At 39.3% G+C, this 13,888-nt stretch overlaps 1 protein-coding gene across 1 annotated transcript in view; it reads left to right on the top strand.

Annotated features, from left to right (window-relative positions):
• St8sia1 (ST8 alpha-N-acetyl-neuraminide alpha-2,8-sialyltransferase 1) overlaps positions 1-13,888 on the top strand; it is a 126,339-nt gene that overhangs the window by 75,119 nt on the left and 37,332 nt on the right. The window contains 1 exon segment of the mRNA XM_047551318.1: positions 466-558. Within this exon segment, the coding sequence (XP_047407274.1) occupies positions 466-558 (93 nt within the window).

Raw genomic sequence — 13,888 nt, 5'->3', positions numbered from 1 at the left:
TGAGGTGACTAGTACATTGCCCTGAATGTTCTATTATAATTTTCATTTTGAGAAAAAAAGAAAAACATGAGTACATATAATTCCTCTCTGTCTGTTGGGGCTTTGGGGTATGCAGAGAACACTATAGGTCTTGTGTCCTATACCTCCTGAGCCCTAATTTCAAGTATACTACACCAAAAATATGTTTATTGGAATAAATACATTCTACTCATTGCCTTTCCCCTTTGCTAGATCATTTGCCTCTGTAGCTGACATATTTTTTCTTCTAAAACAGGACTAGGTTTTTGACAGCATTTTGAAGATGCTGATGGTTAATTAGTCAGCTAATGTCTATTCAAAGGGAAAGGTGGTAAAAACAGTTATTTGTGAATTGAGCTAGAATTAAAGCTCCTATTTGTGTCATTTTAGCTGACTTGATTTAAAAGTATGCAAATCATTCTAATGTGTTTGTTCTTTTGTCTCTAGATGCAACCTTCCTCCCTTGTCAAGTGAATACACTAAAGATGTTGGATCCAAAAGTCATTTAGTGACAGCTAATCCCAGCATAATTCGGCAAAGGTATGGAGTTTATAACTTCAGTTTGTATGGAACTTAAGAGGGAAGCTTTTGAGGTGTTTAGCATCTGAAGGGCAGTGAGCATAATTCGGTTTGGGAAACAAAGAGTAAAACCATCTGGGCAGGCAGGAAGGATGAAAGAGGGAACCATAAATAAACGAGGCAGGATTATGAGAATCCAAACAGTATTTCATGCTTCCTCTGGGATTCTGTTTCTTGCCATTAGAAATAGTAGAAAAACATGAGGATCAATTGTTTTGCTTGAAAAAGCAGCATAATAGTCTGTATACTCTTTACCACTACTTTCCAATTTATTGGCTTCAGTCCTAATTTATTGTTTGGCAACTTTGAACCAATTTAATAAAACAAAAATAAAAATAAATGTCCAATCCATGCATATGCATGCATTAAGATAGCAATATTGTCAGACTATACAAGAATGTGCTTATACTATATTGATGATAGGAGATGATATGATATCAGATTTGGGAAAGCAGATGGAAATTCTTATTCTGTATCAATTCTAGAAAGCTCAGCAGCTGCTATGGGAGCTTCTGGGGTGGGCATCAGTCTCTGGTTGATGAAGCCTACCTGCAAGCTGTCTGCAGCTACTTCTAAGGACTGTTCATTGTAGAGGATTTATCAATCCTGAGACCTTGTACCTAGCAATGAAAAGTGAATTAAAGTACGTGTTACAGTGTCATCTAATATAATCATCTCACTTCCTGCCTCTAATTATTCAGCATATAAACAAGGTATAGGGAACTGCCCAGAGTTTGTTCCCTGCGTGAAATAAAGTACAACCCCTTTCTGTTTCGTCTGGAGGTAGTCTTCATTTTTTTCTCTTTTTTTCCAGGGGATATTCCCTCAGAAGCCGTTTTTGGAAATGTTTCTTTGTTTCTTGGCCTGGTAGTTCATTCTCCCAGGACACTGCATGGTTGTAATATTTGGTAGGAGGCGTGACTTTCTTTTGTGAGGTGGAATAAGGAAAATTCTGAGCGTAGAGTTTGGAAAAAGAGAGTTTTAGACTGTCAGATTGGTCTTGAGCAAATAAGTTTTAGAAAATGTATAAATGGCTGGGTGTGGTGGCATATGCCTGTAATCCCAGAGGCTAGGGAGGCTGACATAGGAGGATGATGAGTTCAAAACCAGCCTTAGCAACTTAGCAAGGCCCTAAGGAACTCAGCAAGGCCCTGTCTCTAAATAAAATACAAAAACAGGGCTGGGAATTGGGCTCAGTGATTTAGCGCCCTTGGTTCAATCCAGGGTACCAAAAATGAGAAAAGAAAATGTATATATGAAGTTGAGGATCTGGAAATTCGTGGGGAGAGGGAAGATTAAAATGGGAGCTTTCCAAGAACAGAAGAACAGAGTTCACTCATTCATTAAATGTCTTCTGAAGTTGACTCTGGGACAGGGACTGCAAGGTTGAATGAGATGAGACTCCAGCTATGAAGCTGTTCATGGTGAACAGGCATGACCGTGGTCTTTGCATCTATGGTGTAGCTTTTATAAATTTCAGGGACCCCCCTTCTTCTAATCTATAAGACATTTTCATGTCTGTGCATGTCTAATTTTCATGATATTTTCTGAGGGTTCCATTACTCATAGAAAGGGTAAAACCAACTGGCCTCATGTCAAGCTCTCAAAGGTTTATTTCTCAATTTTTGATAGAATTGAAAACATAGTGAGCCATTTTGCTCAAATCAGGAATTCATGATTTTTCAGAGGTATTTGAAAAAAATATTAAAAATAAAAACTGACTTAATTGGTTATCTTATTATGACATTAAAGAATTCATTTTTGAACTTTGAGAGTAACCAACTTGATAAATGATTATTATTTGGACCCTGTTAAAAAGCAGCAAGTCTGATGTATGTTTTCTCACAGGCATAATACAGGCGATAAAACAGAGATGAGCAGCTTGGGGCCAGGAATCTTTTTCCTGTACTCTTGAGACCCCAGTACATTGCTTGGCATTAAGGACATGCATAATAAATGTTTAAAGGATGGATGACTACATGAACAATTATATTTCAAAATCCTTCTCAAACTGAATTTCTTATTTATCTATTAAAAGGAAATTTAAGCCCGGCACAGTGGCACATGCCTGTATTCCCAGCGACTGGGAAGGCTGAGGCAGGAGGATCACAAGTTCAAAGTCAGCTTCAGCAAAAGCGAGGTGCTAAGCAACTCAGTGAGACCCTGTCTCTAAATAAAATACAAAATAGGGCTGGGGATGTGACTCAGTGGTCGAGTGCCCCTGAGTTCAATCCCCAGTACTCACCCTCCAAAAAATGGAAATTTAATATTTTTTGGCATTAGTTGAAACAGTTTTATGTTTTTGAACTGATGAACTTTTTAAGTAAAAAGTATTTCAAAATGATATTAGTGGAATGCTTACCTAGGAAAACTTTAGTTGCTCTTTTTTTCAAATGGATATAAGTTAGAAAAACAAAAGCTTTTAGAACAAATGGAGTAAAAATCATGAGGTAGCCAACTTCTTAAAATTTCTAAGTGCATAATTTTAAATTTACTAGGAAGTCTTGCTATGAGACCCCAATGTTTATCTTGAGGTTTCTGATGTCAAGTATAATCTGATTCATCTCTTCCAGTGTAAGTGGAAGAGGTTTTAGCTGTTGTTTATTGCTCTAATTTTACTAAAGGAAATTGGGAGTGTGGAGATAATAACAGGGAGAACAATTGTCTTATTTTATTTATGGGCCTTTAAAAAATTATACAAGCTTTAGCTGGAGATATAGCCCAACACGTAGAGTGCCTGCCTCTCAATCTCGAGACCCTGGTTCGAATCCCCAGCCCTGGTCGGTTGCCAAAATTCCAAACAAACAAAAGAAACCAAAAAATTATACAAGCTTTGAGGAAAGTAACTTGGGCCCAAAAAAGTTATAGAAATTTCTCTTTAGAACAATATGACATGACACGTCTCAGATTATGTGCCTAAAACTTCCATCTCTTCTGCTGCCTGATTTCTTTTTTCTCTCTGTCCAAACTCAGAGCAGTACATCAACATTTGCATCCAAGCCTGGTAGTCACTGATGGCCACTCGGTCCACCAGCTGCAGCGATATAAAGGAATTAGAAGGCAGGTGCTAAAGTAGTCATGGTAGATAGCACGGAGGAGAAGGGAAAGACACACCCCTAAAAAGATGTGAATCTATGGAGTTTGTGTCTGAGAGGAGGTATTGCATAGTAGTGGGGAGCATAGGTTTTAGCTTTAAGCAGACGTGTTTCCAAATTCTAGTACCAGTGAGGACTGCTACTTGCCAGCTATGAAACCCTTGTTACTTAACCTCTCTTCTGTCAACTGAGAATAAAATTACTTACCATGAGGATTGCCCAGAGATAAAGGAGATAAGACAGCTGCACCCAGGAGCATCTATTCTGGTTAGTATCTGGAATTGCTACTCAAGGACTCTTCTATTGCCATGCATATTGTTCCTGGATAAAACATACTTTAAAATGCATTGTTGGACTTGTCAAATTTAGGCAAAACTCCAAGGGTATCTACATACTCCACCCCCCAAATCCTATAACAGAACAGAAAATCAAGGAGCTAAAACCAGACCAACCACCGTGAACTATGAAGTTCAGATACCAAAACATAGAACTGGAGACCAAGCCCCAAACTCACTATGTTGCCCATGGAGCCTGAGAAGGGACTTTGTGTGGCCCCAGGTCAGTAGCAGCATCTAGCTTCCTAGTAGAAGTAAGCGTAAGTTTTTTCTGTAAGAAAGCTCCCAGAATTCTCCTATTTCATATTCAAATATAAGTTCATAAGCAAACCCTCAAATGTACATAAACCATCAATAGTCAGAGTCCTCAGAAGCAAAAAACAAACAAAAAATAAAATATAAATGCCTGAGAACTTACTGGAATTGTCAGATGCAGTATATAATTAAATATGAAGTCTTTGTGGATAAAAGTGACAAGCCAGTAAGGGAATATAAAAATTAACTAGATAGACTTGAGAAAGAACTAAATAAATATTTTTGAAATGAAAGGTACAACTATTGAGATGGATAGACATTAAATGTAACAGAAGAAAGAATTGGTGAACTAGAAGATAATGCAAATTACTTTTCTAGATATGAGGATGCAGGGAATATGAAGGCAAGAAAAAGAACACAGAACAAAATGACTGGGTTTGATCCCCAGCACCCCCACAATCAAGCAGAATAAAATGAGAAGGGCCACCTGAAAGTGGAATTGTGGCACTATATGATAGAGATAAGGGTTGAGAATTCTTCGAAATTAATCAATAATATGATCTTTACATGAAACACAAAGTATTAAACAATGAATTAAATGTTTTTAAAAATGTAAACCTAGACAGTTTTTAGTGAAACTGAACTAAGGAAACTTCTCATTGCAGTCAGAAATAAAATATTTCACTTGCAAAAGAAAAAAAAATTACTAAAAACAAGCATCTAACAGTAAAAATGGAAGTCAGAAAGCAGTGGGAAAATATCTTCAAAGTTCTGAAAGTAAAAACTATCAACATAGAAACGTGTGTTTGACAAACCAGTTTTCAATGGTTATTTCAATAAATGTTTCAGTGAAAACATTTTCTGAAAAACAGATTATTGTACCAATAGACCTTTACTGAGAAATTCTAAACAATGTATCTCAGGAGGAATGTTGCTCCAGAATGAAAATCTGGTACAAAGAAATTGCTAAGCACATACGTAAGTCCAAACAAACCTGATCTATGTGAAGTAGTAAGGAGTATCCTACGTTATTTTTACATATTTGTATGGTCAAAAGACAAGACAAAATACTGGCAAATGATATAAGAGGGGGAGGTTGGAGCTGATGTGCTTTCAAGCTCTTGTTTTATTCTTGTTTGGTTTATTGTAATATCTTTTACTATTCCTGTGGGTCAGAAATTCAGGAAGCAGCAGGCTGAGCAAATCTGGCTCCTGATCACTGGATTTGAAATGGCCAAGGGTGGGAGCAGCTGGAAGTCTCAGGACTTCCCATGGAGTCTCTCCTTTTGGGCGTGTTTGGGCTACCTCACAGCCCAGCAGCTGTGGGAGAGTTGTGCTGTTGACATGATGATGGCTTCCCCCAAAGCTAGCGTCCCCGGAGAACAGTTGGAAGTAATGGCATTTTAATACTCTCCTGTGGGGAGCAACGTAGTGTCACTTGGATCCAGTGCTGTTGGTTGAAGCAGTCACAATGTCTGACCCAGGGACAACAGGAAGGAGTCCTAGAATAGACCCACTCTCTTTTTGGGAGGAGTTTCAAAATCACATTGTGAGAAGGGCACTTACAGGAGTTGTGACCATCTTTGGAAAATATAACTTGCCATAGTCTGTCCTTAGGCTATGACCATTTACATCCCTTGCATTCAAAATAAACTTAGTCCCTTCCTGAAAACCCCCAGGATCTAACCTATTCTGCATCAACTTAAGGTCTAAAATCTATGCAAACATTTGTAGTAGGAAAAAAAATCATTTTATAAAAGCAGGCCTTACAATTATAGAATTTCTCTATTACTATTAACTCATTCTGACAGTACAACAGCCCTGAGAGGGGCAGATAATAGGAATGGAGCCCCACTTTTGCATGTGTGGATTCTTGCTCTTCTATAAGTGAGGGTAGCGTTAACACATTTTTTTGTATTGAACTCAGTCAGAAGATTCTCTGCATCTTTCCTATAGCTTTGTCCTGAGAGCAGCCAGAGCAGCCACAGTGAGTGTAAGACCAAGCCTATGTCCCCTGGCACAGAGTGCTTACTCCCTAAGTGTCCTCTTGTGCCCTTCCTTTTTCCTTCCCTCTGTGACCCTCTGCCTTAATTAGCAGAGCAGATCAAATGTTACTCTAAAAGCATAATTAATACATACTTAGTAAATATTAGAATAACCTAAGTTCTCGTGGTACCCCCATGCAGGCGCTCTGAGAGGAGATGGTACCCCAGTGAGAAAACATCAGGGTATAGCCTGGCAAGGGTGCCAAAGTGAGTGTCTAACAGAATTTACATTGGCAGCAATGTTTGAGACCACTGGGCCAGTTTTTACCAGTTTTCTTCCATGTACCCTTCCTCATCCCTCTTCTTAATGTTTGCTTCACTTGTATATTTTTCCTGGTCTGTACAATGTTAGGAAGTTCCAGTTTCAGTGGAAGCAGAAATCAGCAGAGAGTTTTCTGAAAACCAATAGGACAGAATTGGCTGTGTGATCTTAGATAATTTGCATAACCACTCTCTGCATGAAACATGGTAGGAAAAAATTTTAACAACACCAGAATTCTGTTTTGAAGATACGCTGTGTGTATGTGGAAACATCTCTAATTGACTTCTAAGGGTCAGAGAGAGACTTAGGGTCCCAGTGTTGGTGCCAAAATTGGATATGAATGATACAAGAGTGTGACGTTGTTAGACTGAGCAAAAAGAAAGGAAATGAGGAAGAAGGAGGGGGCTAGAGAAAGGAAAGATGTGAAAAAAACAGGAGCAAAATCTTTGGAACCTGAAAGCAGTTTGGCTAGAAAAGAACAAAAATGTTTAAAATCAATTGCACATCATTTTATTTATTTTTTATTTTTGGATACTAGGGATTGAACTCAGGGGCACTCGGTCCCACTGAGCCACATCCCCAACCCTATTTTGTACTTTTTATTTAGAGACAGGGTGTTGTTGAGTTGCTTAGCACCTTGACTTTGCTGAGTCTGTCTTTGAACTTGTGATTGTCCTGCCTCAGTCTCCCAAGCTGCTGGATTATAGGCATACACCACTGTGCCCAGCCTAAATCAATGTTTTAGAAAGTACGTGTCCTGAGATTATTTCCCCTAATCCTCTCACTTCTTTTGGCTCATCAGATTTCTAATATATCCATACATTTTTGCATATGATACCAGTGTGTGTACACATACCTGTGTGTGTGTGTGGGTGGGTGTGTTTGAAAAGATGCTGTGCTTCATTCATCTGGGATCAATCATAGTTTGTGCTCTGGGTAATGGTGCTGAGGGGGCAGAGGCAACCTTGAAAATGTCACCCTCCTAGGGATTTTCAGAATGAAATTCTGGAAACAGCTACATTTGTACTGACTACATGTCCCCTTTGGAATGCAGAGACACCCTTTTGACTCGCAAAGCTATTTTGTTACAGCCAAGGCATTTGTGCCCCAGCTTAACTGTAGGAGGCAAACTTAAGTGTAAAGTGTGGAGCTGGCTAATTATCTTACCAACTCCATATGTGCCAAGAGCTTCTTTGGACAAATTGGTAGGGGTCCATCTGTGAACAGTTCCATTATATGGGGTTGATTATGTATTCAGTGATTTCAGATTGTTCAACTATTAATGAGCTTTCCTAATTATCTTCATGAAAAAGGATGAGACATTAATAATTATTTATTAGTATGTATGTGATTATTTCTGTAGTATTCAAAATTACTCTATTGTTAAATTCCTATTTGTAATTAATTTTACTGAAGAATGTGAATCATGTAGATTAAATAGAACATAGTTTCAGAAATTACTAATTGTACTTGATTATATACTGGCTAAAATAATCACATTCTTATCAAAATACGGTTTGCTTTCCAACTTGAATTATGATAAGAATATGTCTATAAATTTCTATTACTAAGTTGTTTTTATTTGTTTAATAGGATGCTATTTTTTAAAAAAAATCAGAGTTTTAGTGTTTGGTGTAAAAATAATGATGTACATTTTTAACTTACATTTTCACTGTTAGCTCACAACTGGATCCTATATGACACACACCTGCACACACAAACAACAATAAGGGAGAAGAATCTTAATACTTCGAATCATGGCAGGTACTGTAATCCCAGCAGCTTGGGAGGCTGAGGCAGGAGGATCGTGAGTTCAAAGCCAGTCTCAGCAAAAGGGAGGCTCTATGCAACTCAGTGAGACCTTGTGTCTAAATAAATACAAAATAGGGCTGGGGATATCTCATGCCCCTGAGTTCAATCCCTGATACCACCCCCCCAAGGAAAAGAATTATTGACAGGGGCAGAATATAAACAGATGACATAGATATCATATTTTTTAGAAGTATTATTGGAAGTACTAATGAAAGGCAGAAGAAAGAAAGGGATACGCACAAGATAAACTGATCATATTTTATTGATTGTGAACTGCACAATTTTTCATTTTTTAGCATCTATGAAACTGAATTCCCTCTTTCTGCCTCTGTTGATCAATTGGAAGCTAAGGCATAGTGGACCTTGTATAAGTAAGGGTCACTGGGCTAGTCAGCTTTCTATTACTGTAACAAAATACCTGAGGCAATCAACTTATAAAGAGAAAAGGTTGTTTTGGCTCAGTTTTAGAGGTTTCAACCCATGATCAATTGGCCCCATTGCTTTGGGCACATCCTGGGGGGAGCACATGGCAAAGTAAAACCACTCCCCTCGTGGCCAGTCAATAAGAGAGGAAGAGGAAGGGGTTAGAGTCCCATTATCCTCTTCAGGAGCATGACCCCAGTGACCTGATGACTTCCCACTAGGCCCCACCTCTTAAAGGTGCCACCATTTCCCAAAAGCACCACTCTGGGGACCAAGCTTTTAACATACAAACCTTTTGGGGACCTTCCACTTCCAAACTATAGCAGTCATTATGGGTGTAGCTGTTCCTGCGCTATCATCTCAAATGAGTTATATGCATTGCCAGTCCCACACATGTTGAATGTGATAGGCACTTAAAACATCTCTAAAAAGATTGAATACCTATTGTCTATAAAGAAAGATGGAAACAGAGCAGTGGGGTGTAAATTTGATTTATAAGGCAATTATTTCAGAGAAACAAGGGAAGCAATTTCCTCTTTTCTTGCAAAGCAAGCAACAAAAAGAAGAAAATACCCACAACTCAGTGAGGTTTATTATAAGTAGTTACCAAGATGTGTGCAAAATGTCTCCATGTCATATGCCAAACAAGGCAAATGAAATGAGGAAAAATTGCTTAGTTCCTTGGAATGAATAAAGGAAATATCAAAGCAAGAAAAGGCAAGTGCAGGACTCTCCACAATACCACTATAAAACAGAGTGATCGTTTCATTGGTAGTGCTATTTTTTCTTTCTTTATTGCTAAATAATATAGTATCTAGATTCAATGAAATATAATTTCTTTTGAATACACAATATATGCCAATTACTCTGAAATAAAAAGTATTAGGTAAGAAATAGGAAGGGGAATGTTTTGGAGAAAGAGTGACACATGAAAGCAAACACCAACATTGCCTAACCATGAAGTGCATAGAGCCAGCTTGTGGGGCGGTCAGGATGCAGGTTATTAGCCTCACCTTGATTTTTCAGTAAAAACATTACGATAGACAAGTGTTTGCTTCAGTGAGAGATTAAGTGGAAGAATTGAGACTGGAACCTAAGTCACTGGACTCTTCTTGGGAAGAGGTTGGAGAGATATCACCTCAGGGTTTAGAGTTGGTATCACAACTTAAAAGGAGAAGTGACAACTCCAAGAGGTCAATAAAGAGTCTACTATTCATAAGAGATTTAGTGACAGGTTGTGACTTTGTTCTCTGTATTATAAAGATTCTGACAGTAACAGAAGATATGTAAGTGTGGAGGAGTACATGCTCAATAGACACGAAACAAAACACCAAAGTTAGCCACAGATTGCAACTTCAGCATGATGAACCTGTAGGAAAAAACCATAGGCCCCTACAAGTGAATACAAGGAACCTTTTATTAAGGTATAATCGACAAGAGCGCCTGTGTCCAAGTGTTTCTGGAGGTGTTTAAAACAGGAGCATCCTATCACCACATAATTGCCCGTAGTGGTAGCTTTAAACTAAACCTTAACTGTGTTCCATTTGGACGAACAGTGATTACGAGTCTCTAAGATCACGTGTGGTTATTCCTACCAGGCCCCTGCTTCTTTCATTATCCACCTTTTTATAGTCAGTTCTCACGGCCAAATTATCTTCTGATATTTCAACTGTGAGGCCTTCTTTAAATCCTTGAAATTACTTTTCTTCACATGAGGCCGAGTCATCTTCTATTTCAAGACACTTCCCCAGTGTGCTCTGCAGCAGTTCCTCTCCCCTGGGCTCCTTCTCTGGACCACTCCTGCCGCCACTCTGGAGCTGACCACTGCTCTCCTTACTAGTGACCACCCCGAGCTTATGAGCCACATTCTCTGCTTGGAAACTGCCCCCGCCCCCACTGTGGAATAGTTTCTGTTCTTTATTGCTTCCATTACCTTCCATTAACTGTGTTTAACAATCTTAAGAGATGGTGGTTGGAGAGCTCTTTCATACACCGCTAAAAATTAACAGGCAGCCCACAGCCTTTCTCAGGTTGTTTTACCCCCTGCTTTCTAGATGACTCCATCGTATCTTTTTCCTCTCAAACCTTCCATACCTTCTCATCACCCTCCTCCCAGCAATAATAATCTTGCTTTCTACTCACTTAAGAAGGAAACATCTATACTCTCACCCTCACATCAACCAAGTATCTATGTTTGTGACCATGTACTGACAATGACCACAAGACCAGTATCCCAGTCCCTCTTGCCAGGAGAAATACATGTTCCCTTTCCTTCCTTTCCTCCTTCCTCCTTTTTTCCCTTTCCCTCTAATTCTAATACAGCTTCCCAAATCTTAACCAGTTATTTAAATGATTTCAGTGGTGGTCAGCAATGTCACCCATCAACAATTTTGGTGTTTTAAAGGAATGGGTCCTGAAATCTTACATGTTCTAATCTGCACCCGATGAAGGTTGTCATCCTGGAATCTCCCTTTGCTGCCACCCTAGGGATGCCTGTCACCTTTTACCTGTGTTGAAGCTTCCAATTCCTGTAACTTGTGTCACCTTTTCTCTTGGTGTCCTTTTGGTAGAGTTCTCAAACAGCTTCCTGAGAAAACATACAGAGGAAGTCAAGATCTCGAGACCTTCCATGTCTGAAGTTATTCTTGAATGATGTTTTTACTAGGAGTTTATTTCTAGTTTGGAGATCCTCTTAGCCCTTTGAAAACATTCCTGCAGTGTTTTCTAGATTTAGTGTTGATTTATGGAAACGGATGCCATTCCCATTCCTGGCCTTTTGAATATGACCTAAAATTTTTATTCACTCCTTTATTCCAACCTGGGCTTTTCCCACCCTCCATACCTCTCCCATTCCTGCCCTGAAATTTGAAAGTTCACAAAGGCTCACCTTGTTGCTGGCCTGATTTTGTTCATTGTGCTGGCCGTCAATTCATTGTGCTGACCTTGCCTATCTGCAAGTTCATGGTCTCCCATTCTGAAAATTTGTCTTGGATTGATCCTTCATCACATTGCCAGCTGCGGGTCCTGTTGTCCGTTCTCTTCTTACATGACCGATCAGCCCAGTGGGACACATTTGATCCTTTATCTCCTTAAACCAACACTCCTTGGAGTCTCTTATTTCTAAGCCATCACTTCTTAGAAGCTTTTGCTGCTTGCCTCTCCTCTCCTAGACCTATGAATGCTGGAATTAGAGGAAACCACCTCTAACTTCTCCTTTTCTGTTTATTCACTCTCTACGGGATTTCATTCATTCTCATGGCTTTAAATACTACATATGCTTTGGTATTCCTAAATTGTTACTGCATCTATGACCTATTCCTTTACCTCCAGACTCATATGCCCAACTGCCAGATTGGCCAACCTATTTGTATATTTCACGGGAATATCAATCTTAAAATAACCAGTATCCCTAATCTCCTTCATCCCCCAAACCTGTGTATCTCATAATCTTCCCCATCTCAAAGAATGGAAAACTCCATTTTCTTAATTGCTCAGTTCAAAAATCTTAGAGTTCTAGCCAGGCGTGGTGGTGCACTCCTGTAATCTCAGTGGCTTGGGAGGCTGAGGCAGGAGGATCATGAGTTCAAAGCCAGCCTCAGAACTTAGCAACTCAGTGAGACTCTGTCTGTAAATAAAATATGAAAAAGGACTGGGGATGTAGATCAGTGGCTAAGTGCCTCTGGGTTCAATGCCCAGTACCAAAACAAAAACAAAACCAAAAAAAAAAAAAAAAAAATTTAGAGTCCTCCTTGATTTATAGACTAAATTCAAAGCCAGATTCCGGTGGACCGATTTTCAAGTGTTGTGACCATTTTTCACCTTCTCTGCTGTCACTGCCTGGATCCAAGCCACCATCATGTGTCTCCTGAGTTATCATGGTCTCCCACAACTTTGATGCCTCCACCCTTTTCCACCTGTGCATTTGGTAGGTTATTAGATTCCTGCTACAAAACCCCATTCATGGACCCTGATTTGTGATGCTGGATCCAGAACTCTAAGGCCCCATTTCTTTGCCAGTACATTCCCTGTGTGGCCTCCCATTTGGGGGTACCGGAGGAAGGCTGTGGAGACTGGTGGTGGGAGGAGGAACTCGCTCCTTCCTGTTGGCCTTGTGTGGCTTCCTGTCTCCTAGTGGCTCTGTGGGCACCCCGCTAGCAACAGTTCCTTTCCACAGCAGTAGCTAAATCCAGTTGGCAGTTTTTTCCCAACTGTAAACCAGTCAACATGCAGACAAGAGAGTCTTGTCTTTTGGCATTTATAAAACCACAACAACCCAGCATTCCATTAGTAGAAGCTATTCTGTTAGCACAAAGTAGAAGAATTAGTACATACTTGGTCATTCCAAACTCTTATGCTTCCTTAATCTTTTCAGACATTTTCTTCTGACATGGCTGTTTTTTTCTGATTTGAATTTTTGTTTCAGACTACAACAATTATTTTTCTGTGATGCTCCTCATCTCAGGGGAAACAAAAAAAAGGTCTGATAAATGGATCTATAGAGTTCTTTACCTCTTACCTATTTTGGAATGAAGGTGAGAGGGCAGTGATGTTGGAGAAGTTAGAACATCAAGTCAGAATTTCTGGCAAGGCATGGATTTTTTGGAAGAGCTCATACAATATTGTAATGTAATTATATCTGGAAATACTCGTATTTGAAAATTTTAGAAATTTCTCTGTTATTTTCATAACTCAAATTATAGAAATACAAGCTCAACAACATACTTTTGGTTGTTGGGGGTGTACCACTTGATGACTCTTGGGAGTTGTCAGACCTTCCTTGGGAAGTGCTTTTGAATTTGGGCTTAAGAGGTCTTAATGCTTAGTAAAGATGAATTTGTGTTAAAGAAAAAAAACATGAGAAACTCTGTTCTGCCTTGGCCATGTGCCCATTTGGTATCCATCCTGCCAGTCCCAGTGGTGTGGCCTTCCTTGGGTATGGGAGGCTTCCCCCAGGCAATGCCTGTGATTCAGAGTGTCTCAGCTGACTACCTACTCTCTATTCTTCTGCGATAACAGTAACTCAGTTGATAAGCAAATCTTCATTGAAGTATTAATATAGTCAAT

This window comes from Sciurus carolinensis, chromosome 4 (genome assembly GCF_902686445.1).
Source record: "Sciurus carolinensis chromosome 4, mSciCar1.2, whole genome shotgun sequence".
Taxonomy (NCBI): domain Eukaryota; kingdom Metazoa; phylum Chordata; class Mammalia; order Rodentia; family Sciuridae; genus Sciurus; species Sciurus carolinensis.
The sequence above is the reverse complement of the archived record's forward strand: the minus strand, read 5'-3'. Positions and strand labels throughout refer to the sequence as shown.